The sequence below is a fragment of the Myxocyprinus asiaticus genome, chromosome 47 (genome assembly GCF_019703515.2).
Source record: "Myxocyprinus asiaticus isolate MX2 ecotype Aquarium Trade chromosome 47, UBuf_Myxa_2, whole genome shotgun sequence".
NCBI classification, from domain to species: Eukaryota; Metazoa; Chordata; class Actinopteri; order Cypriniformes; family Catostomidae; genus Myxocyprinus; species Myxocyprinus asiaticus.
In genome coordinates, this window is record NC_059390.1 from 19,717,240 (window position 1) to 19,744,014 (window position 26,775).

General features: G+C 37.6%; 1 protein-coding gene across 1 annotated transcript in view; it reads left to right on the top strand.

Annotated features, from left to right (window-relative positions):
• LOC127436782 (neuron navigator 3-like) overlaps positions 1-26,775 on the top strand; it is a 216,871-nt gene that overhangs the window by 83,436 nt on the left and 106,660 nt on the right. The window contains exons 5-7 of the mRNA XM_051691156.1: positions 5,937-6,120; positions 14,298-14,366; positions 19,873-20,018. Coding sequence (XP_051547116.1) covers positions 5,937-6,120; positions 14,298-14,366; positions 19,873-20,018 — 399 coding nt within the window. The remainder of the gene's footprint in view (positions 1-5,936; positions 6,121-14,297; positions 14,367-19,872; positions 20,019-26,775) is intronic.

A 26,775-nucleotide genomic window follows, 5' to 3' on the forward strand; every position in this document is an offset into this window, starting at 1 on the left:
TAAGAAACAAGTCGATGATTAAAACGTTATTAACTTTTAAAAAGCGCATCTTGCCAGCAGTTGACGCATCACGTAGCTGTCGCGTGACATAAGCGCGTCGGCAAGTTCATGTGAGAATTCGTAAGCGCCGAATTCTGTTATTTACAACAATAGAACGAACGTCACACGAGAGTTTTGTCATTTCAAACAGCATCAGAGCCCTGAACGTAAGCGCCGATTTAAAGTTAAAAACCTTTTAATCATCGACTTGTTTCTTACATAAACCTATTGATTCACTTCAGAAGACATTCACTGATCGACTGGAGTCATGTGGATTACTTTTATGCTGCCTAAATGTGACTTTTGGACCTTGAAAATGCTGGCACCCATTTACTTGCATTATAAGGACCTGACAGAGCTCTATCTTCTTCTAAAAATCTTCATTTGTTTTCTGCTGAAGAAAGACAGTCATACACAACTGGGATGGCATCAGGGTAAGTGAATAATGAAAGAATTTTCATTTTTGGTTGAACTATTCCTTTAAGTAGTTGCCAACATTAGAAACCTGTAAATTAAGGTTCAGAATGGTTTAATGGTCATCAGGCTTTATTATGTTATATATCCTGTAAATGAGCATGACGACCTGAAAAGTGTTTTGCAGAAGACTTTAGGTAACTAGTAAAAGGTAAGTCTGGACACCACTCATAGTGTGGTAAACCCTCCAAAAATTGGCCCCATTCACTTCCATTGTAAGTGCCTCACTGAAACATAAATTTTTGCTTTTTTAATGAAAAGGAGGGACCAGTCGAAATACATTTTTGTGGTAATCAACATTAAGCCACAAATGCTGTCGACTGAGCTTAACTTGTATTGAACCCGGAATATTCCTTTAACAAAAGTTACTTTAATGTAAAGTGTTAACCTTATCATTTTTCCCTGGCAGACTATAAAACAACAACAACAACAAAAAAATTACATGCACTTTATTAAAGAGGTCAAAAAGGTTCCTGGGCCATGCCTGGGGACCAGAATATCATAGAGACCTGGGGCTGGGCTCTTTTGACTTGGGCCAGTAAGTAACCACACCTCAGCAGTCACCTTGCAATGCCCTAGTAACTTCCTAGAACACCCTAGCATTGTGGCAGCAAGTTTTGCATGGGCAAGCACCACTCACATTTTCTTGAGATAATGTAAAAATCTAGTTCTTTTTTGCTATTCTAATTGATAGCAGAAATGATGCACTTCATTGTTAAATATTGTAGATTGTGATAAATGCACTACATAGGTGGTTATAGGTTTTGAGCCCACAAGCTAGTTGATATTTTAATCGAATTATATTTTTGGCTCTCTTTATGCTTCTCAGAACTGCTGCATTGACAAACCACAGAGATCCTTGAATTTATTTTTTACCACTAATAGAACCTCAAGTCCATTATTTGACTATGTTAAATGATACTTATAACTAAAAGCAGCACTAACAGTCAGCAACTTGGATACTGTATTCACTGTCCTGCTAAATTGAGCACCATGAGTCCACTGAGACGCTATTTCAAAGAGCCCATAAATATATAAAGTATTGGGTTTCTCCCCAGCTTTTTTCTCTAGACTTTCATTACACACTCTTTGCCTTCTTTAGGGGTGTATGTGTGTGTGTGTCTGTGTGTGTGTGTGTATGTAGGGCAGCTTTCCTAAAGCTGTGAGTAGTATTCCTAATTAAATTAGTTGTGGGTTCTGAATTGGTGTTTTGAAGGCTTGCATACGTTTGTGTTTAGTATTTTATGAGGCATGGCGATTTGAGACCTTTAAAAAAAAAAAAAAAAAAAAACGTTTATTTCCATTTGATGTGCTTGAGTGGGTTGGATTGAAAAAGAAATTGATGGAATAATCTAAAACTTTACAAAGGTATTGGACGTTTTAACCCACTGACATTGTCAAATAGGACACATTTTTTTTTTTTTTTTTTTTTACTTCTCTGTCAATTAATTTATTTACTGTCTGCCATTCAAAAGAACCCATAGCAAAGAAAATCATAAATAAGATCTTAGCATCTCAGTTGTTTCTCCAAGATAGCAATGAGATTAAATGGAGAGCAAATGGAGACCTTTGCTGAAGTGATCTCAACAATATCTCAAACTGAATGTAAACATTTATCATCACATTTTTCCAAAGCACAATTACCAGAGCTATGTTAATTGCTCCATGTTAATTGCCACATTCATTGCTCTATACTCTTGATGCATATGAACAATTGACTCATCTGTGTCTATTTTTACTTCCTGAGGGATTTTAGGAGAAAAACAGTTGATGTGGATACTGAAATTAAACATACTGTAAGAATGAATCTCCAAAGCCTTGAAAGAGTAACCTCTGAGCAATAAAACTGGGAAAGTGTTGTATGTTTATTTTTTTAAGAAAGTTGTCTTTACCAGACATCCTTGATAAAACATCATTTCAACATCCAAAACAACAGAACAATGAAGTTCCTCTCTTGTTCACTGGTAGTATTATTTAATGGCAGTCCTCCTCTCGACCCCAGCCAAGTGTTATTCTCACCCTCTTTCTCCAGACCAGTCCAATAATGATAGGTGCAAACTCTCAATATCCCCTTTCCTGCTGCGGTGGTCATGACTCTGTGTTCTGGGTGTGTAATGTATCAGTGCACACAGCAGGATGCCAGTTTTAAGAGCTTCTAAGTGCAGGGCACACTGCGACTTCTGTGCATCGTTAGCTTTGATCTCTTTAGCTTTGAGGATCTGGTGAAAAGGTGCAGTTCATTAAAGAGCAGGTCAGCGCTTAAAGATTTCTTGCAGGGTCACAGGGGCACCTTCACCAGTGAGCTGACCATGAAACCCACCATGACAAGAAACACACAGACATGCATGCAGACACTCACGCAACTGACGTCCATGCTAATATAGCGTAACTGAAGAGGCACTTCCATTGAGCTGTTTACTAATTTTACTTATTTAAGTTCATCCCAAGTCAAACAAAATAGATCAAACATGACCTTTAAAGAAGTTCTGAGATTTTAGAATTGAGAAACAGTCAATAATATGCTAAATCTTGGATGCCCGTTTAGGTACAAATTGCCTTTGAACAAAGACTTTCCCCTTAAAAGCGTCAGTTCACCAATAAATAAATAAATATATAAATTACACTTTACTCTTTTCCATACAATAAAATTAAATGGGATCTGGGGCTGTTGAGCTAAAAAAAAGACAAAAAGCACCTTAAAAGTAACGTAAAAGTAGTCCATATGATTTGTGCGCTACATTCCAAGACTTTTGGAAACAATCAATAGCTTTGTGTGAGGAACATGCTGAAATTTAAATCGTTTTTCTATAACAGTGTTCCCCTCCACCATAGTTTTTAAATCTTACTTACTCTTGCATACATTTAAGTATTTTTTTTAATTTTTAAAAAAAAAATTTTTATGTCAGTTATGATTGATCACAAGGCACACAAGAGCCAGTGACATTTGACTTCATTGACATACAATCTGATCCAGTTACAGAATTTTCATTTTTGAACTTTGGGTGAAGTTTTATTTTTTGATTAACTATTTTGGTAAACATTTAGTGAGTTTTCATTTGTTGGTGAACTATTCCTCTAAAAGAAGTGAATGAAAGTGAATAATTAGTGTATGCTTACTGGCTATCATGGCCAGAAAATGAGAGAACAGCACTGGACGAAGAGGAAGTCTACGAGGTCACATCACTATAAATAGATTCAGATAATGTATTCACACTTCCCTGTCCTCAATTATCTTAATGAACCCATCTTAACAGAGACACCTCTGGCCTTGTGCAGCCTGTAAGATATCTGACATGACAGAGAAGCCTAATGACTCCAGAAATAAACTTGTGTAAAAGTTTAAAAAGTCTACTAATTTAAGGAACACTTTTACTCCAGTGTCCAAGTTAGCTCCTGCACACTTGCGTTAGTTTGCAAAACATTTGGAGTGAGATATTTGCAAGGGTATTGACAGGTTTATACAGAGAGCAAAGTGGCTTTGTTGAGGGTATCACTCATTAGGGGGTAAATCACTTAAGAAAAGGGTTACATTTCACTCCATAACAAATATACTGTATGTCCCCTTAAAGAAAATGAATCCTAATATTATGACTTTTAGGATTGTTTGGATTGTGACATTATTTTCATGACAATGAAGTACATTTCTAATTCTCAGTACCCTACTGTAATAAAATAATCTCATAAATAATATCTTATTCTATATAAACATTTATAATACAAATTATATGTTATTTGAATGGTAACGCACATTTGCACAGAGCTATTGGTCATGGTAGTATTTGTTACTAGCATTTATTTATTTACTTTTTTTAGGGTTATTTATTTTGTTAGGATTAGTTCGTTTTCTTTAGTTTTATGTTTTCTTTTTTTCTTTTTTTTTTAGGGTTATTCATTTTGCTAGGGTTAGTTTGTTTTCTTTAGTTTTATATTTTATTTTTATTTTATTTATTTTTTAGTTTAGTTTAGTTTAGTTTAGTTTTGTTTTCTTTTCATTTTGTTTCATTTTGTTGTAATGAGAATTTGGGGAGAGGGTATTAGATGCCATTATGTTTATAATGTAAATAAATCTAAATAACACAGCGACTAACTAATTAACTAACTAACTAACTAAATCAATATATAAATAAATAAATAAAGTGGGTTTAATATTCTTTATGCAAAATATATGTATTCTTTTTTATTTCTGGTAAAATATGCTATGCTGATGTTTGAGTCAAACACACTGACATTGGTGGAAGTCTGTCAGTAGTTGAATTCTTATGCATTAATCTCAGTTCCCTTGCTAAAATCCAAATATGCTCCATATGCTGTTTTTACAAAGCAGTTGTGAGAAAAAGAGTAATTTCCTCCATTAATGCCAACATACAAAACATATTTACAAATTATTCAGCCAGCATACAGTAAATAGCTTGAAATGTTCCTTCGTTGTTGCTTCTTGTTTTTTCTGCATTGACCAAAAGTGCAACGCCACCAAATATTTCTGCGCGGATTGCCAAGAATCTGTCGCCTGACCCAGAAAATGTGCTATAGTGAAAGATACCATCTGAGCATTTTATTATGTAGCAGACAAATTACAGCTGTGCACGGTCCCAAATTGAACCCGGGGGAGATTAATAACCCTAAACATTGCTGACGGGCATTACAAACAAGCGGGCTGTCAGAGAGAAACCGGAATCTTCTCTTTAACGCTGTGTCAGCGCTGCGTACTGCCATTCTTCAGTCGCTTTCAGTACAAGCCATTAGCAATGTGTGATTATGAATGAAGGCCATTTCACAAATGGGCATGAGAGAAGAACGGTTGCTGCCAGGCAGTGCGCAGAGGATCAATGTCTCTGCCTTCATCTTCAATACTTTATCTCTGTGATCTGAGCCACTTTGGGCTCTGGCACTTATTCAACTTTGCAACTTCAATTTCGAAAAAGTTTTGAAGTGTCCCTTTGTAGGAAACCTCATAAGGCTGATTTGCATTGGCTTTGAATCAGGATATTAGCGTTTGGGCTCATAAATTTGTCTGTAACATCAAAGCTTTGCTTATTCAATCAGCGCCTGCTCTTAAAAACTGGCCCAATTAAAAATAATACAATCATCACGCTGGCTATTTTCAAGTGTTAATGTCTAATTTATAAGCCTCATTCTAACGCACTAGTCAAAATTCAGTCAAATGGCTGTGCTAAACTGGGATTCTCCAGATGCCATATTGTCGTGTGACCCCACTACAGGCACATTTTATGACACTTACTCAATCGTAGAACAGAACTAACGTTTGATAATTATAAACATTCGCACTTCCCTATAATAAGACACAAAACTAACATCAGTCTTTGGATATGTACTTTGGGCTTAATCCTATACTAAAACATGCTGTTTTTCAGTGCACAAATGTTCCTACATCACTTTCTAAATGTGTTGTGTTTGATCTTCAGAGGTCTGTAATGGGAATCTGAAGAGCATCCTGGGTCTGTTCTTCATCCTGTCCCGCTACAAGCAGCAGCAGCAGCACCAGCAGCAGTATCTGCAGTCATTAGTGGAGCTTCAGCAGCACGTCACGCATCAGACCACCGGGGCGGTGCCAGCGAGCCAGCACAAAACACAAGACATGCAGTCCAGGTAGGAATGATAACAAAGTTAATTTAGGAAACTCTACATGGTGCGGGCTTTCCCTCTAGTCAGAATATATAAAACTGGTACTCTCTGCATGCACCAGCAACCGACTACAGTAACACCGTTACGTATAGCGTTCTCCCTCCACCTCCGCAGCACCACCTGCCTTGATCTGCTTTACGGGGCTTTATCTTGATGTTTGCTGAGTGGCAGCAGCATGTCTCTTTTGTCTCAGCAGCATCATGTTTCCATGCCAACAGCAGCAGCATATTGACTCATGTCAAGCAGCAGCAGCAGCATGTGTTAAGCAGATCTAGTCCTCCAGACCAAACCTACTCCACTGTCATTAATATCAATACAAATCTTTAATCTATTTCTGAGAGTTGTCCTAACTGAACTCTTCTAATGATACAGTCTTGTCCTATAGAGAGGTTGCATCATGGTGGAAAGTAAACAAAAATGAGGATTTGAGGGATAGAAGTTTAATTCATGCAATGTTCTCTCTTCTTAAGTCACATCAAACTTTCACAACCCATGTTTTTTGGAGTTTTTTTGTTCACTGGAATTATTTTGTAAATACATGTTTTCAATGTTTTATCTACTGAACGGTAAACTCCCAAGTACACAACTGTATGACACATTGAATGGACTGTAATTCTGTCATCTATTGTCTTTGTTTTCATTCATGACAAACTAAATATGCTGTTTACCAGGGGTGGAGCTTGCCTTTTTTATAAACTTATGCAATCAAGGAAAGTGATAGAAAGTGTCCCAAAGGTCACATTTAATTAGCTAAAGCTTATATGTAAAAAAAAAAAATAATCTGGTAAATTTACGGTAAATAAATAAATAAAAAAAATACAAAAATAAAATAAACCTGGTAAATTTACAGTAAAAAAAAAAAAAAAAAAAAAAAAAAAGCTGGCAGTCAGAAATTCAAAATTAAATTAAAATATACAGTTACCATGTCATTGTTTATTATGTTTCCATGAGTGTTTGTTATTCATGTTTTTGAACTGCTTTGGAACAATGTGTATTGGGAAAAACAAATGAAAAATACTATATATATATATATATATATATATATATATATATATATATATATAATTATAAACCACTTATATCATTAAATTATATAATGTTAGTATACCAACCTAATGGAACTACAAAAATCTGCTTTGTACTTTAATCTAACTAATCTAATTGTATAATCTAATAAAAGACCCAATGAAATAACTGATTTTAAAAAATAAGAAGAAACATAAATATTGGCCAAATTCACTTCCATCGTAAATGCTTTAGTGTAACTGCAATTTTTTCTTTTTATTTAAATAAATAAAGGACATATTGAAATAACTCAAATGCTGTCGATTGAGCTTAACATGCAGTGAACCCAGAATATTCCTTTATTTTATTCTATTTTATTTTTATTTTTTTACTGTAGAATTTGTACATTATTTTTCTGTTTTTTTATTTATAATTTTTTATAATATCGTTGAATAATACATTTTCCAAAGCCGTTTATGCTTAGTTGCCAGTGGGTGCAACACCCATCGAGTCTTTGCTAAAGGTGTCTACACTAAGGTCTATTTTGTGTTTTATAGGCCTACAGCACAGTATATGTTTTTTTTTGTTTGCTTTTTTTTCTATTTAAAATGGTATAGTATGACGGCATGATAAGTGAACAATATGTTGTCTATGAGTATGTGTACTGATAAAAAAGAAGGTCTTCACTATGATGTAAATAGACAAGTAATCTTAGCAGCAGCTACAAAGAGGAGATGCCACACATGAGTAGTGTTACAAAGCCTAGCTAATATAACCTGACCCAGAATGTATGTGTGTGTGTATGTGTGTGTGTGTGTGTGTGTGTGTGTGTAGGACAGCCAGAAAACACGAGTGTGCATTTTTGTAATACTGAGTTCTCTGTCACTGTCAGCATTGGTTGTTGGAGGGATGACAGAGACAGAGAGTGTTTGCTGAGTGCAAAGAGAAGAGAAAGAGAGAAAGACAACAGCTGCCACTAATTTTTGTCCAGGGCCCATGGGAGCTCTCTCAACTCACATCCAGCACTGACAGGTGTTCAGAGGGCCTTGGACTGCCTGCTTGAAACACACATGCACATACACAGTTTAGTATTCCACACACGCCACATGACATCAGCAAGCAGAATTGGGCCAGGAGGCCTTTAGATTGACCGGAGTCCTGGAGGATGTTGTAAACTCAGTCTCCTCAACGATCAGGGCTCTCTGTCCTGCTTCACACAGTCCAGTCAAAAGGAAGCTATTGTATGGCATTTAGGAAGTGTTTCTTCACAGCGTTTTTGGGGTTTGTGTTACAGGTGTTAAGTGAGTGGTTGAATAGCTTTAAGGTGTGTGTGTGTGTGTGTGTGTGTGTGTGTGTGTGTGTGTGTGTGTCACACAGGTCTTGGCGATTCATCAACAATGGTCTCTTGCCAACAGAAATGCTTAAAAGACTTTAGGTTTCTCAAAGCGTTTCAGCTTGCTGGCTGCATACACACATTATTTTTACGCATCTTATTTTTTATTTTATTTTTTTTCCTCGAAGGCACCTATTTCAGACTATTTACAGCCTGCTTTCTTCTAAACTAATTGAAAGTTCCTGACAAATCAGTAAAAGGCTATAAAACTGTAAATTGTACGCAATGGGCCTCATTCATGAAACAAGAGCAGAACAAATTTTTGTGTAAATCGTATTCTCGGATTCATGAAAGTTTTTGTATTTTCAAAATGTTAGTTGTGTAAATCATGCGTAAGAGATCCGAACATTTTGCTCTTTCAGACAAACTGCCATGACTATATTTTGATAGAAGTGAAATTAAATAAGTAAAAAAAAAAAAAAAAATTGCTTATAATTTGAGTAAAAAAAAAAAAAAAAATACAAACAAATAAATTAGTAATAATAATAATAATTAAAAAAAAAAAAGAAAACAGGATTGTTGTTTTATTTTTAAACCATGTACTTAATTGACAACATTTATTTGATGCTTGCATTTATTACTTCAAATTCGTTTATTCCCAACTCTGCTTCATACATTTTATATCATTTTCCAACATCAGTGCATGGCATGGGGGAAAAAAGTAGTTTTTGTCTGATTTTCTCAAAAAAAATTAATGTCTCCTATTGTGACTGGTTGGGCAGTTTCTTCATTTAATATGAGGTCTATAATTTAGGTTTCTCTAATTCAGTATGGGCATTGATAAATCGTGTTCAGTTGATAACACAAATGTCTATGTCGATGCTGTTAAACCTATTAATAATACACATGGCGGACAGGTGTGTAGTACACAATACAATGGAGAAGAAAAAAAAACAAAAACAGAAAAAGTCCCAAGACCTTCTCCAAGCATTCCGTTAATTTCTCTATAGATTCTTCCAGTTGCAAGGGAAGAATATCACTGTTAAATTCACCAGTGATGCATGATCTGAAATTGTTTTACATTAAAGTTTCATGTCAAACTATTTTGTTGACCTCTTGCACTGTTTGATTCACAAAAAAGCCTCTGATGACAACAATAACATACGATGACGGTAAGTTCCTCATTTTCTTTGTGTTTGCTAAATATATATATATATATATTTTTTTAATTGAAGGCACTTCATTATAAAACACTTTTATTACTGTTTCACATATACCATATTCACATTTACTAGTGCGTCTGATGCCTTCCTTATCGGGTGTTTTCATAGACGTGGATTATGATAATTGTGAATGAACATGCACATGCACCGTATTAACAAATGTTTGGAATTCACTACAATACACATATTTAACTAACAAATCTGGGGGGTACGCAGCATTTGTGAATCCCGAGGAAAGTTTTTGGGAAGATCCATTTTATGTGAATACATTTACGAAAGTTTCATGAATGAGGCCCAGTGTGCGTTGAACTATATTGAAAGGCGAAAGGGACCAAATTGTGTTTTTATTTCAAATCACGTTTTAAAGTACATAGTCTTAAAAGCACACAATTTCTGATCTTTGTGCATATCTGAGGCTGAGACAAAAGTAAGTAGTTTTAGTTACAGTAATATTTAAAGGTTTACTTTATAAATGACCCCTCACAGATTGATTTTGTGAAAAACAATTTTTTTTTTTTCTGTGGTAATCATTATTATCTATCCTTATTTCCCATTATTACCTCACCATGACTGGGCAGGCCAAGTTTCTGAACGCTGAATATGTAGCACTGGTCTGTAAATATGGGTGGTCATATCTGACGGCAGAATGATCCGTTTTCTTGCAGCTTAGTTTCATTAAATGATCTTTTTGGACTGAATTTTGTGGAAGTTTTGACCCCTGAAAGTTGTTGAAACTTAATCAAATTTTATCTCAAATGATCAAATAAAATTGTATATCTTGTCATATGAAATGAAACCTTTAAAATAGACGCATTAGCCAATAACAATAACACCATGACACCCTGACATACTTGCAGTCCGCTAGGCATCAGTCATTGTTTAAAGAACTAAATACCAAAATACAACACTGTCTGAGATCCCTGGGAATGAGGAGTGTGCTTTTTAAAACAGACACACATACACATGCTGGTTTTACCCATAGGCACTGCTGCCATTTACAGTTTTAGAGATCCAGGCTTTCTATAGCCAACACCTGCTGGAGTGTCTGTCAGGCCTTAGAAAGAGAGAGAGAAAGTGAAAGGGGGGGGGGGGGGGCGTAGGGGGGTTAGCTTGACACTGGCCTTTAGGCCTGGCAATGATATGGGGTTGAAGTGTCATCCCTCCCTCTCAACACACCATGTCCCGAGGTGAACAGCTCGACCCGGTGGTCTCATGCTCTCGATCGCCTGCCCCCAGCCCATGGGACAGGAAGAGTCAATTGTCCTATGGGAGAAAGTCTGACAGCAATAGGTAAAGTAGCATAGTTTGTGCCTGTTAGTGTCTGTGTGTGTTGATCATTACATACACAATCTGGGTTACATAGTAACTTTGATCGGGAGTTTGTTGTTTGACATGTCACGGTAGTTTATTGATAGTTTATGGCAAAAGTTTTCAGTTCATGATGTTCAGTGTATTCAGGCTATTGTGTCCCTTCAGATTTGATCAGAATTCTGGGTCCACAGTGTGAAATATTAATATTTAGGTGTTTAGTTCCTTTTTTGGCTGTTTTCTGTTCTGCTTTGAAAATGAGATATTTCTGTCTCAGGTTAGCTTAAACTCTTTATACGGTTTGTCGAAGTTCTCTCTGTTTTAAAACTTCTCTCAGAGGGTGGCTATATTTTATGCCCTGTGTCTTGCTGTTGGAAGTTTTTATTATTATTATTATTATTAAAACCTGGGAACTATTTCAGAGGAAGAGATTTTTACTGTGAATGTATGATTGTTAAAATAAAATTACTCAAGGATGAACAGATTTTAAACTTTGGATATCATCAAATGTATATGCATTTTAATGCAATGGGATTACTTTCGAATATACATTAGATAGCTTGTTATAATGTAACAGTTACAGCTTTAGTTTGATGTGATGTTGCATTTGCCAGTCAATTCAGAAGCTACATTTCACTCACAGCATGTGGAGGCTCATGCTACTTTCTGCGATCCATGTACAATTTACCACGCACCCCACTGAGAGCGAGAACCACTAATTGCAACCTCGAGGAGGTTACCCCATGTGACTCTACCCTCCCTAGCAACCGGGCCAATTTGTTTGCTTTGGAGACCTGGCTGGAGTCACTCAGCACCCCCTGGAGTCAAACTCGCGACACCAGGGGTGGTAGTCAATGTCAATACTCGCTGAGCTACCCAGGCCCCATTTTAGGGTCTTTTTAACCATCCTGCCCAGCTGAGTTCCTCTTTAAGCTGTAGGAGAAACGATGGGCCTCATTAATCATGTGGACATGATTACACTCTCATGAGAGACTGAAAAAGAGAGTGGAAGATAGTCTTAATGTCTCACTGGAGCTGTCTTTGGTTACAATGCTTGTTAGCCTAATGTCTCACTCTCATTCTCTTTGTCTGGTGAAGGCTTTGTTGCTCCTCAGGGTTTCTCTTGAGGGAGACTATCATTTTAAGTCGGCTCCTTGGCACGCACTCGCCGTAGAACCTTGTTAAAGTAAAACGTTCATGGTGGACAAATCTCCGTTTCTGTGCTGAATGTACAGTGCACACCCACAACTATAGGGAAGGTTCACAAGAAATTTGATAGTAATTGAGTCTGTTGATTCCTTTCCTTTTGACAAAACATATTTGCTTATGTTAGAATGTTGTATCAGTAGTCGTCATCTTGGTCATCATGTCTCAGGATGAAGTTGATCATTGACAATTGCAGCTTATCAGAACATACAATATTTTATGTTTAATATAATAGCTGCAGTATGTGGAGCATGGCCAGTACTAGGATGCGATCTCTGATGGGGCACTTGTATGTTTAGGTGGGGCAACATTGATCGTTTCGCTGTCAGTCCAGGGGGAGGAGTGCCTCTTGATCGTTTCGCAAATCTAGCACCCCTTAAACCCAACCAAGATGTGAAATAGTTCATTTTTGTTTATTAGCTGGTCCATGCAGGTCTAGCTGGTTGACTATCAGCTTCTGGACCAGATTTTAACCTGGAAGACCATCTTGGTCAAGTTGGTTAGGGATGACAGACCACCGTGAACCTGCAAAAAAAACAGCTACCATGATCCTGTTAGGTTGGTGTGAACTTTTTTTTTTCTCTCTCAACCAGTCTCTTCAGATGGTAATACCACCCAGGTGTGGTAGGTGAGGCAATGTTGATCGTTTCGCTGTCAGTCCAGGGGGCGGAGTGCCTCTTGATCGTTTCGCAAATCTAGCACCCCCTTAGACCCAGCCAAGATGTGAATTAGGTAATTTTTGTTCATTAGCTCGTCCAAGCAGGTCTAGCTGGTTGACTATCAGCCTCTGGATCAGATTTTGACCTAGAAGACCATCTTGGTCAAGTTGTTTAGGGATGATAGACCACCGTGAACCTGCAAAAAACCAGCTACCATGATCCCGTTAGGTTGGTGTGTGCTTTTTTTTCTTCAGATGGTAATACCACCCAGGTGTGGTTTAAAAGGAGGGCTTCTTAAGTAGTGTACCATTGTGAAGGCCAACCAGACGTTCCTTCATTCCTGAGATTTCTCTTGCTCTTTCATCCTCTGACTTTCATCAAGCTCCATCCATCCATAGACTTCCTCTATTCACTTATTCCATCATGCAAGCCTCGCTCACAAACTCGCAAAATGCAAAAGCTTGTCAAGGCACATTTACTGCCTAGACACGGCATACCCAAACACACACAAACACAAATGCACACCCAGAATGAACAAAGGCAGTGTCAGTTAACTGTCAGTGGCCGGAGAGAGAGGGATTTGAGCAGGCCTATCCCGGCCAACTGTTCTATATGTGTTGTACTTTGGCCTGGGGTGTTTGTGTTCTTTTTTTAAATGTCTGTGTGTTTTAAGTACATGTATGAACAGTATGTATGAAGTGCATGTATGAATGGTAATCGTACCGTTATTGGCCTCTGAATTGTGCGCATGCTCCGAAAGACAGCAGTGATGTGCGACATGTATTTCCTGCACTTCCTCAGCTGATGTCCTTCCTTCAAATATTTGATTGCTCATGTTGTGTCATTTACACTTGGACAGACAGATAAAGACTGTAGTTCGACTATGCAAAAACCTGCTGAAGCTCGATTATAGCAGTGCATATAAACATAATAACTGTGTCTCTGTTGCACTATAAAAATGGCTCTGTTTGTCTGTAGCCCATCCAACTCAAAACAAGCACATTGACTCAACCAATGGTGCGGGTTTGGCGTGGGACTGTATGTTTTTAAGATCAATGGCAGAATGATCAGAATGATTGTTCAGAATGATTTTCATGGTTATTTTTAGTGTATATTTAAAGTCCGGAAAAAGCTATGGTCTGGTACATTGTCTTTTAGCCTGTGCAGATTTGTAAATCAGTGACTAGAACAGCAGGGCGATTGGAGAATTTGCACATACTTGTGGTCTGATGTGACACATCATGTGAATCTGAGTAGGTGCACACAGAGGCTACGCTGTTTGTGTTTGCATGCGTTGATTCTTCACTAATGGCACAGTTTGAAAAAAATTCTATCCAGTCATTAACCTCATTCCTCTCTCTCCCTCCCTGTTTTTCTCTCTCATTCTCTCCTACTACCTCTTTACAGTCTCACCGCACGATACACAAGTCCACCAGGTCACAGTGGAATAGCAGCCCCTCAGAAGAAAAACACAAGGTAGAGTCTTTCACTGTGTTTGCTTACTCGTGCACTGATCTTACACCTGAAACTCTCCCCAGAGTGGAGACTGCGGAAGCTGATCTACTGATGTTCAAAGCTGTAGAGGCGGATCTGGGCAGTGGGAGTGGTGGATGATATAAATGTTTGCTGATTGTGTCCATTCTATAGATGTAGGCCAGCATTTTTTCAACCTTTTTTGAAGTGATTTCTCTTTCTAGGGCTGTTTTTTCTTGGTTGATTTTGGGATTTGTGTTCAGTAGATACAGAAGTTGTTGGATGAACCCTAGACCTTCAGGCCAGTTCAGACCGAACCAGTACTTGTGATAAAAAACATTGACACAGTGCAACAAATATAACAGAACATAGGTGTCTCGAGATGTTTTTAAAAATTGCAGTTATTTTTAAATTGTGTCACACAACGTTTTCAAAATGCGGAGCTCCTGCTCGAGATGCTAAACTTAATGAAAATGTCAGTGTAGCTCATGTTTACATAGGTAAACAATTTAAAAACAGTGCAGATGGACACAAAGACGTGTTTGGTGTGAACGGCCCGTTCTGCAATAACTGCTATGTATTATTCAGTAGGAATTAGTATCGTCAGGAATTTATTGATTCCTGTTCCAATTCCTCTTAACGATTCCGGTTCTGATTTCTCTTTAAGATTCAGATTCCTTTACAGTTCCATTAATGATTATTTTAGTACTTTTGAGGAAGGAATATTTGGAAATAAGAATTGCAATTTACTGTTACCAAATGATCAGTTTATTTCATTTTTTATCAGATTCTTGCAAATGGTGTTTTTTAAATTTAGATATTTTATTCATTCACGCATTTTTAGAAAATACCACTACTGATTCACTAAAAGGATCTGGTTGAGGAGACTCATTAGTTCAGAAGAAAGAACAAGGTTGATTAAAGTCATTTGTTCAAGAGAAAGCTTTGTATGTTTTGCAGACTGAGATTCAAAAGAACCAACCCATAAGAGTCATTTGTTCAGGAATCGGGCTGCACTGGTCGCATTGTATGTTTTGTGCTGTTGATTTAAAAGAGCCAGCTCATAAGTGTCATTCGTTCCTAAATCCAACTGCACTGGTTGCGCTTGCTGTGGATTTAAAAGAACAGGCTCGTAAGAGCCATTCGTTCAGGAATCAGACTACACTGGTTGCACTGTATGTTTCTCCCTGTAGATTCAAAAGAACTTGCACATAAGAGTCATTCGTTAGAGAACTGTACTACACTGGTTGTGCTGTATGTTTCTTGCTGTAGATTTAAAAGAACCGGCTAATAAGAGTCATTCATTCTGGAAACAGACTTCACTGGTCACACTGTATGTTTTGCCCAGTAGATTCAAAAGAACCGGCTCATAAGAGTCATACTTTCGGGAATCGGACTACACTGGCCATGCAGCTGATTGAGGTGTGGTGTTGCGTGCCACTGATTGGTAGCACAGGAAAGACTATGAAAATTTTAGCATAGTGTTGCGCCTGCGTCGGTGGAAGAAAGCCGTAACTGAAAGTTGTGAATATCTTTCAGTTACAGTCTTAAAAATATATTATTTTTATGAGTAAGAACCTGTTCTCGGTTCCCAACCATATTATTCAGTTTGTGTGTCTCTGTGTATGTGGTGGCTTTAGTCGTCAATTTTTACCATTCTAATTTCTGTTTGTCTGGCCCTGAAAGCATTTGCTTCGTCTTCGAGCCAGTGGGAACCAGTGTACTGGCAAAGAATTTCATGCAACCCCTGGCCAAGGTATTTGAGATATGTGCTGGACACTACAGTATGTGTGGTATATAGAGTATAGTGCTTACTCAACTGACAGCTTGATGGGTGGGATTTGACTAACTGCACTATATGCTCAAAGACAACACATGCCTGAATGCAAACGAATGGAAGAACTGTAATTGTCTTTGACGTTTCCAAAGATCTGAGATCTTCTCTCAATACGGGCTTGTCCAAAGCACAGTTAAAGGAATGTTAAGCATAGACTTTTAGATACAGTGTAACAATGTACTGTACAGTAGACGTTGCGAAGTGGCTCAGTTGTTGGTCGTAGTATGTCCTGATCCCTGAACGTTCCCCTAATGTTGCCTTAATGTTGCCTTAGCGTTATTGGTGGGCTGCACAACTGGAAATACAGTAGCATTCGAAAATCACAAATTGCTGGTAAAAATAAATAAATAAATAAATAAAAAATCAGTGTTCTCGCCAACAAAAATGTACGTTCTGTAGGGAAAAGTGTTTCTATTTAAATTATAGCAGTGCATATTGCATTGCATTATGAGCAAGATGAATGATTATCAAGGCTCCATTCACTTTTCTTCACTCTCATTGATATTCACCACATCACAGTGTTGCTCATTTGCATAAAGTTGAACTTTTCTCAACTTTCTTGCGTCACTAATTCTCATTGAAAATGAATGACTTCTGGTCGCTTTGTTGCTCCGAAATTGCTGTGTGAATGCCCCTTAAGTGTGAGTGAATGAATGGTTGTAGTTTGATCTGTTTTCCCTAAACACAGAGTAAGTAATTATGGTCAGGTCAAGCTATTAGGTATTAGATTGGCTTGGAGATTGTAAAATGACTTCAGGGACCTAGAACACACAAATGCATACACACACACATACACACACACACACACAAAAAATAATAAAATAAAATACACACACACACACACACACAGTCCTTTTTATTTCTTCAGAGAGATGCATGATATAAAATATGTAACTATATCAAAGGTCCAATTGAAAATAAAAAACTTTGTATCACAAGATTATTTTGTAATAATTTGGGTTCGATTGAATCCTAATAACCCATGATCATGTGGCAGAACTGAGGAATAGTAGGATGCATAATAATACACAAATAATACATAAACTCTCTTCTAGAAGCTGTTTTTGCTCAATCTTAGCTAATTTAGTTAGATGAAAAGTATTAAGATTCATCGGATATGACAGAAGCCATCTTTTTTATCCTTAAACATCCTGCTTTAATTTGTAATAGGCAGAATTTTCTCCCTAAATAGGGAGAAATATCTGCTTCTCCCATAAGGGCTTTATATGTACGCAGGACACATACTGTTGGATGAGATGGAGTGATGTGCAATTCAAATTCAGTGATTCTTACACAAGAGGTGATGTTTCACAGTTGAATCCTGTCAAACCCTCATGGTTTTCATCTGAGCACCATTGCCACTTTAATTATTACCCTCACAAACCAGAGCAGATGCACCTGGGTGTCCAAAGATCTGCTCTTCCATCTGACTTCCTCCATTGGGCTCTGGTCACATCAGAACTGTAAACAAAACACAGCAGACCACACACACAAACAGTCTGTTCAGATATAGACTGGCTCTTAATTATTAATTCTTAATTCTTAATAAAGCCTTTGGATGCTTGGTCTTAAATCATGTTTGTTTATAATTTACAGGGATATTTGTGCTTGAGTATGGATACATTATGTCATTTTTATGCAAATCATTGGTCTACGGAGCATTTCGATACCAAATTAGAACACAGAGGGGGGACATTTACTAAGAATGAATTGTACTCGCTGATAGCATTGTTCATTTGCACATGCTGTCTGTGTTGTTTTAGTACAGATTCACTAAATCAATTTTGCAAATCAGGAGATAGTGCAAACAGAGCAAAAATTGTGAACTATATAACTTTTGCATGGTGCAATTTCCCATCTTGCTGGCTGATTCCGACATAGCGCTGAAAACACATTTATTTTGCCACGTTTACACCTCTCATCCACTCTGGAACACACATGTCCACCCCAAATTTCCCGAAATTACCTCTTTGAGAAATAACATCAGATATGCCTTGTCAGAGACGTGTTCCATGCTTGCGTTTTATCATAGCTGGCGATGTAACCTGCACAATAGGTTAATGGGGGAACATAGAAATTCCTGATGGGAAATAAACGAGTCATGAAGCTGTGACATTAGAAGCATGATGAGACATGCATCTGAACTGCTTGAATCATCATTGTACAATCCACCATTTCCTTGAAAAGCTATTTTCTGTGATTTTTGCAATATGTGTTTTCTAAGCATATTGTTCATTAATGAGAACTCTAAATGATGATGAGAATTTCAAATGGTTTTATAATAGTGTTTCAATATGTTTCAACTGAAACTAATAGATCTTTATTAGGCTATTAATGTTGGTTTGGTAAAATCAGCTGTCTTGTGCTGTAATCAGTTTTAAGCAAGGTGAAACATCTCTATTTGGTTAGAACCAGTGTCAGTGTCAACCAATGTAAAATTCCGACTGTTCCATTACCCCCTGTGATAAGTTTATGAAATGTTGTTAGGCTGATGTAAAAATAATAAATAATGCAAATGCAGCACAAGACAATACAAAGACAGAGCCTCACTTACACTCTCACACACCTTACAGACCCTCAGGGTAGGTTTGATGTCTTTTAGTGCACACAAGAGCTGTTTATACAGTTGATATGGATTAAAAAAGTATTTATAAGACACTATGTAAGTACTGTGACTAAATGTAATGGTTGGTATGTTGGCATTCATTGGTATGACTGTCAAAATGAGTGTGTTTTCTCTGCCAGAAGCTATTAGCATGGCTATAATGTTATTAAAAAGTTAGCCTGTAGGAATTATGTGTTATTTGAAGCAAACATTCAGAATTTTTTTTGCAGCTGCCAAGGAATGAATGTGTGTGGTTGATGGGCATGTTAACCCTTGTGTACCAGTTTGCATACTATGCATCCTAAATAGTCTGGGAGTTTAGAGTTAGTGTGCTCCAAATCATTATATGTTGAAAATAGTATGTCAAAGGTGCCTGGATGGTATAATTATTCTGGTGGATATTCGAAGAGGGCATGCAATGGAATTTAGCTTGATTTGAACTCTTCAGCTAAACCGTCTGTGTACAGTCGGATGCTAGACTTTCAAAGTCTACTTCATTTGACTCTGCACTCATGCATGCTTCAACTGCTATGAGATACTGGACTATTTCTCTTCAGGAGTTTAGACCCATAAAGATGTCTTTATATTCCTTCAGACTCAAGTTATACAAATGTTATACAAATACAGGTTTACCAGACCTCCTCACACATTTGCTCTTGACCTGCACATCTACCTTCGTCTCCTGTTGTATTTCGGTGATTACATTTTCTACTAGCGCTTCTTCGTGGCAGCAAAGGCTAAATTTGCCACCGTGTGAACCCACTAAGTATTGCAAATATTTCCAGGCACTTGCTCATTTTGTGCTTTTAGAGAAATATCGGGCCGCACGCGTTCAGTGCTCCAGCACTCTGCTGATGACAATGTATTACGCATCCTGTACGCATACGCCTAGGGTTCACGTCTAACCGAAGTCCACTTTGGGCTTTTTTTTTGCCTCACACCCACAAGTATATTCTTTCTCTTATTGTAAGGAGATTTAGGACACAGTTTGAGTGTTAAGTTAAATATTGCGATATTTGAGATGTTATAAAGCTTCCATTCAAATATGTTCCATGTTTGTATTCCAGGTTACCAGGCCCCTCTAGAGTCCCCGCTGCAGGCAGCGGCAGTAGCAGTAAAGCCCACAGCTCTTCTAACCTGAATCGAAGGAGCCAGAGTTTCAACAGTATCGACAAGAGCAAACCACTCCAGTATGCTAGTGGCAATGACAGAGGTGAGCGAAATACACATACATTTTACATTTCTTGTCATAATATTAAAATCAGTAAGCAATATTTCAGCATGTTGCTGCCTGTTGGTCAGTGTTGGGGAGTAATTAATACACTTTAAAAAAAAACAAACAAAAAAAAAACAGTAGCTTATCTGTTTTCAAAATATTGCTTTTCCAGTAACAAGCTACTTCTTCCAATGTAACAGTGTAATGTGACCAAAATTGGTTAACCGGTTTGAGTCTCAGCATAGATCATCCCTGTGTGTTCCATTTATAGCGAGTTATTTAATTAAACGCTGCCGTTCATCATTTTACTTTCATTATATTCTAATTTAATTTATGGTAAATTTGTTTGTTCAAAGTTTAATGCTGTCATCCTTATCGAGATTCATTCATTCAAAAGCCATCATTGTTTTGAGCAAGATAAATACTGCTTTGAATAATAAAGTCTGATACCTATTTTAATGCCCTTATATACAGAATAGACTGTATATACAGGTGCATCTCAATAAATTAGAATGTCGTGGAAAAGTTCATTTATTTCAGTAATTCAACTCAAATTGTGAAACTCGTGTATTAAGTAAATTCAATGCACACAGATTGAAGTAGTTTAAGTCTTTGGTTCTTTTAATTGTGATGATTTTGGCTCACATTTAACAAAAACCCACCAATTCACTATCTCAAAAAATTAGAATATGGTGACATGCCAATCAGCTAATCAACTCAAAACACTTGCAAAGGTTTCCTGAGCCTTCAAAATGGTCTCTCAGTTTGGTTCACTAGGCTACACAATCATGGGGAAGACTGCTGATCTGACAATTGTCCAGAAGACAATCATTGACACCCTTCACAAGGAGGGTAAGCCACAAACATTCATTGCCAAAGAAGCTGGCTGTTCACAGAGTGCTGTATCCAAGCATGTTAACAGAAAGTTGAGTGGAAGGAAAAAGTGTGGAAGAAAAAGATGCACAACCAACAGAGAGAACCGCAGCCTTATGATTGTCCAGCAAAATCGATTCAAGAATTTGGGTGAACTTCACAAGGAATGGACTGAGTCTGGGGTCAAGGCATCAAGACACAGACATGTCAAGAAATTTGGCTACAGTTGTCGTATTCCTCTTGTTAAGCCACTCCTGAACCACAGACAACGTCAGAGGCGTCTTACCTGGGCTAAGGAGAAGAAGAACTGGACTGTTGCCCAGTGGTCCAAAGTCCTCTTTTCAGATGAGAGCAAGTTTTGTATTTCATTTGGAAACCAAGGTCTTAGAGTCTGGAGGAAGGGTGGAGAAGCTCATAGCCCAAGTTGCTTGAAGTCCAGTGTTAAGTTTCCACAGTCTGTGATGATTTGGGGTGCAATGTCATCTGCTGGTGTTGGTCCATTGTGTTTTTTGAAAACCAAAGTCACTGCACCCGTTTACCAAGAAATTTTGGAGCACTTCATGCTTCCTTCTGCTGACCAGCTTTTTAAAGATGCTGATTTCATTTTCCAGCAGGATTTGGCACCTTCCCACACTGCCAAAAGCACCAAAAGTTGGTTAAATGACCATGGTGTTGGTGTGCTTGAGTGGCCAGCAAACTCACCAGACCTGAACCCCATAGAGAATCTATGGGGTATTGTCAAGAGGAAAATGAGAAACAAGAGACCAAAAAATGCAGATGAGCTGAAGGCCACTGTCAAAGAAACCTGGGCTTCCATACCACCTCAGCAGTGCCACAAACTGATCACCTCCATGCCACGCCAAATTGAGGCAGTAATTAAAGCAAAAGGAGCCCCTACCAAGTATTGAGTACATATACAGTAAATGAACATACTTTCCAGAAGGCCAACAATTCACTAAAAATGTTTTTTTATTGGTCTTATGATGTATTCTAATTTTTTGAGATAGTGAATTGGTGGGTTTTTGTTAAATGTGAGCCAAAATCATCACAATTAAAAGAACCAAAGACTTAAATTACTTCAGTCTGTGTGCATTGAATTTATTTAATACACGAGTTTCACAATTTGAGTTGAATTACTGAAATAAATGAACTTTTCCACGACATTCTAATTTATTGAGATGCACCTGTATACATTATATACTCAATTTTAGCTCCATTTGTGAGTAGCTTGTAGTGTTAGCTAGCTACATTTTGAAAAGATTATCTTGACTGTAGTTGAATTGCTTTAAATCATGAGTAGCTTGTAGCTTGGTAAGCTACAATTTTAAAGTAGCTTCACAACACTGCCACTGACGCTACATTAATATACAGTACCTTTATTAGATATCCTGTTGTCCACTAGATGGAGCCACTATTCAAGGGAAAAACCCGGGCTGTAAAGCAGGGCTAGATGCTTTGAGACAGTTTTTATTATTATCTTTCTAACCCTGTAGAAAAATAAAAGTTTCTTGAAGTAAATCTGGGAAATATGGTATAATATTGTGCTGTGGTTCCTCTATGGTGTGTTATTCTGAAAATATGATCTTCCCTCGGCGTTCACTGTCCTCCTCCTACTCACCTTCTACTGTTTATAGGTGACATTCAAGTTATATTTCTGCTTCATCCACATAACCACCTTATTCAGACTTTACTTCAGATTTCATCTTCCTGTCAGAGCCGAACTATCATTCAAAGCTGAGTTCATAAAACCACACGTCCGATTTGCCACCAGTGTGTAAATCTCCACTGGCTGGTTGGTTACTTTATAAATCTGCACTAGACTTCATGCAGTGTGTTGATTGAAGTCGGTTTGAGAGTTCAAAGAAGTGTGAGCCCTCTTTTGCCTCTCGTAAACAAGAATCTGTGATGATTGGTGAGCAAAACCAACAGAGCTCTCTCACAGACTGTTTGTTTTGGCCGTGCATACCAGTTAGATATATGCCAGTACTTACTGGTCCCTATTCACTGTAAGCACGGATGCTGGTGTTCCCAGACCCTGGTTACAGAGAGGCCGAGACAGCACACACAAAGCCAGGCGGAGGGTCTCACATGGCAGTTGGAGCTTTGATATATCAGAGAGACCTAATAGACTGAGCTAAGCCATTACTTATGACCTTGATTTATAGTGCTTCTGAGCTAATACCTCTATAAATGAGAAAAGCAAACTCCCATCTGCCCTGTTTTCCCTCATCTTCCTTTTCCTCTGTCCAAAGAGACACCATGAGGAACTATGGGAGCAGTTAGTAGAGCGAGACTGGAGCTCTCTTAAAAATAAATGAATAAATAAATAAATGTAGCATTTTAATAATCCAAAAGTGAAAATTCTGTCATTATTTGCTTACCCTCATGTTGTTTCAAACTCCTGCAGAAAAAGAGATATTAGAATTGTGTGATCACTGTTTTCCATGCAATATCAGTTGATAGTAACTCACTTAAAAGCATAAAAAGCACACAGAAGTGTCACAAAGTAGTCTATGCAACTCATACATCATATTCCAAGTCTTCTGAAGGCATATGATCACTTTGTATGGTAAATAGATCACATTTAAGTTTTTAGTCACTCTCAAATCAAGTCAAATCAAATCATTGATTAATGAAATATGTGTATTTGTAGTCAACATATTTCTTGATTCGTCTGCCATCTTTTTTTAAAAAACCAAATAAATAATTGATCAACTCATGTAAACAACGCACAAATCAAATATGATGACATGTCAGTAGCATCACACCTCATTGGTTCTCGTATCATGATATAATGATGTTTGTTCACGAGATGCACAAGAACCACTGAGGTTTGATGTTACTGGTATGTTGTCGTATTTGATTTGTGCTTTGATTATGGGTTGATCATTGATATATTTGATTTCCAATCAAGATGGCAGACGAGTCAAGAAATTTGTTGACTATAAATATATTTATATTTCGTTCAATAGTGAAACATTTTAAAACAGTCATGTTCCATATCATGGTTAAAATGATGCCTTAAAAGGCAGTAGTAGCAATGCTCAACAACTCAGCAAGATTTTATTGAGTTGAATACTTATGGTGTTGATTAAATATGTCAATCTATTTAAAACTATATATAAAAAATAGTTGCTACCTAATAGCTAATTATGGTAAAATATGTATTTGTATGCTTATTCACATCTTTATATTAGCAACATGCTAACAGCAAACTCTTTAGGAATCATTTATGAGGCAAGTCTCCCATGTGGTTAGCTTAGGCCTTGTCCACACTGATACGTTTTCGTTTTAAAATGCATCTTTTTCTCTCTGTTTTGGCCTTCCTTCCACACTGAGATGCCGTTTTTGTCTGTGAAACTGAAACTTTTTGAGAACGCACTCCAAAGTGGATAATTTGAAAACGGTGAGCATTTTTAGTCATGTGATGCAGTCATGTGACCCATTCAGTCCAAAACAAGATGGTGGATGACGTTGTATCGCAGTTGTTTTGGCTACTCTCCAGTTTGATTGCGTTGTTAAAGATTAATGTCAGTTTGTTCATACTTCAGCTTACATTTCTTCAAAGGAGATGGGATGTTTACTCGCAGTTGTTGTTCAGCGGTGGAACGCGAGGACAGTTGCATTTCAGACCGTACATTGCCGCGACGTTTCAAAGAGGTGGAAAGTAAATAAACGCCTGAAGGAAATGATGTATGTCGAAGTGTCTTACATTTTACTCAAGCGCAGTACAGGGACGTAAGCGTTTTCAGACGTTTCAGTGTGGATGAGCAACTTTTGGAAAATGCTTGAAAACGCTAGTGTGGACGGAGAGCGTTTTGAAACAAAAACGCCGTTTTCAGATGTATCCGGATTAACGTAGCCTTAAGCAATACTATGTGTTTGGCCAATTACTGCCTATTTAGAGTGCTCCAAACTAGTCACTTAGGTTCCATGATGATTTTAGGGGCCATTCACACAAAACATGTTTTTGTGTCATGTTATTTTCCAATGTTTTTCTATGTAAAAATGTGCTAGATGGACATCTTTGACCGTTGTGCTTTGTTTAACCGTTTTTTTTTTTTTTTTTTTGTCTCACACAAGAGCGCCTCCTTTTTTACACACCTAGTCAGGTTAAAAAGAATGTCAACAAAGCACATTGAGCTCATAAAAAAGCTGAAGAAACCTGTGTTCTGTTATTTTCATTGCTGCATCTAGGTTCTTTTTTTTTTTACTTGAATGCATTCGATCTGAATGACACCTATGTAGGCAGTCAGCTAGGCAGCGCACTAGGTTTTGAAACAGAATTTGTAGTCTTAATTTCACGGTGGGTTTGAATACAAATTTCATAAATCCTCAATTTGACCTTTAACTGAGTTTAATCCTTGCCCTCAAAATCTGTCAGTCCCTGATGTCACCATCACCTACGTATTCCCTCAGAAAGCCTCCCTGTAGATGCAGACCTCCCATTTTTATAAGCCTTATGCCAAGGTAGTAGGCACAAACACTTGCATGTTAAGTAGTCTTGTATAACACAGCTAATTTTTATAACACACCATTCACACGTGCACTTGCAATGAATCAGCATGTTTGCTAGCTCAGTCCAGGAGGCTTTAAAATAAATTATTTTGAAGAAAATCAGTGTTATTTAGCACTAAGGACAACTGCTGGCATACCAACATAGCATCTGTGGCAAAAAAACAAACAAAAGTGGAGTTATATGAGAACTGGACAGAGGAGATAACAGAAATTGCCTAAGGCAAAGGAATTGGCAAAATTGATTCACTGTGGATTAAAGAATTGTAGATTAAAATAAATCAATCTGTACTGGCACATTTCGTCACATTCCATTGCTGTCAGTGCACCTGTTTATATGTTTGTTTTGGAATGTCTGTGGCATTGAACCAAACTTCACAAACCAAAGTGACATTTCACTTTCAAAGAATAAAGTGGTGAGGAGAAAAGAGGGGTAGCTATGGTAACCACGATTGAATGGTCTGGTTGTGTGTGTGTGTGTGTGTGTGTGTGTGTGTGTGTGTGTGTGAGAGAGAGAGAGAGAGAGAGAGAGAGAAGGAGGAAGGGAGGGAGGGAGGGAGAGGGACAGAAAGAGAGGCTGTTACTTAGGCGTTATCTCCAAAGACGGGGTTAATTTAGCTGACACATGCACTGAAGCCACTTCCACACTGTGACCATTCAAAGTCCAATCACAGTTCCTGCTACAAGATTTCACAAGAAAATGAAGTCCCAGTTCTTCCTCTCACCCTTTGTACTCTTTAGAATTGTTCTGCTGGAGTCTTTGATATTTTTGTCCATGTTAAAGTTAGGAACAGACTAAGTTGCTCTGAGATTAAGTAGGATATCTACCAGAATGTTGTTGTATTGTAAAGGAGCATGCACAACTGTTTTACTTGGATGTAAGTCTGATTTATGGCTTTTATAATTTGCAACACAATACTGTGGCTTCAAAGAATATCCTGGTATTGCCATCAAAGTAGTGTCCAAGCAAACCATAGTAGTACCACGGTACCATGTCAAGAAAACATGGTAATACCATGGTACTTTTTTGTCAGTGTCCTCATGTGTAAACCATTGAAGGCCAGTGTGCATTGAAAGCAATCTGATTTATGTCAAATGTAAAATATTCTGAGTTTGGGCTATCAGCATAGGAATAGGAAGTTGTCTTCATTGATAGTCTAGGCCCAGTCAATTTTTGAAAGGATGTTATATTTCTGCAATGTCACTGTCTATGGGTTTGATGTACAGTATATGTGTGTTTTCATCACATGACCACAATGCATGTTAATTAAGAGTATGTTTAACATATGATTTGTATGTATTTTTGTATGAGCCATGTTGATTTTCCTCAAAACCTTTGCATTTACAAAGAAAATGAGAGTGTCTG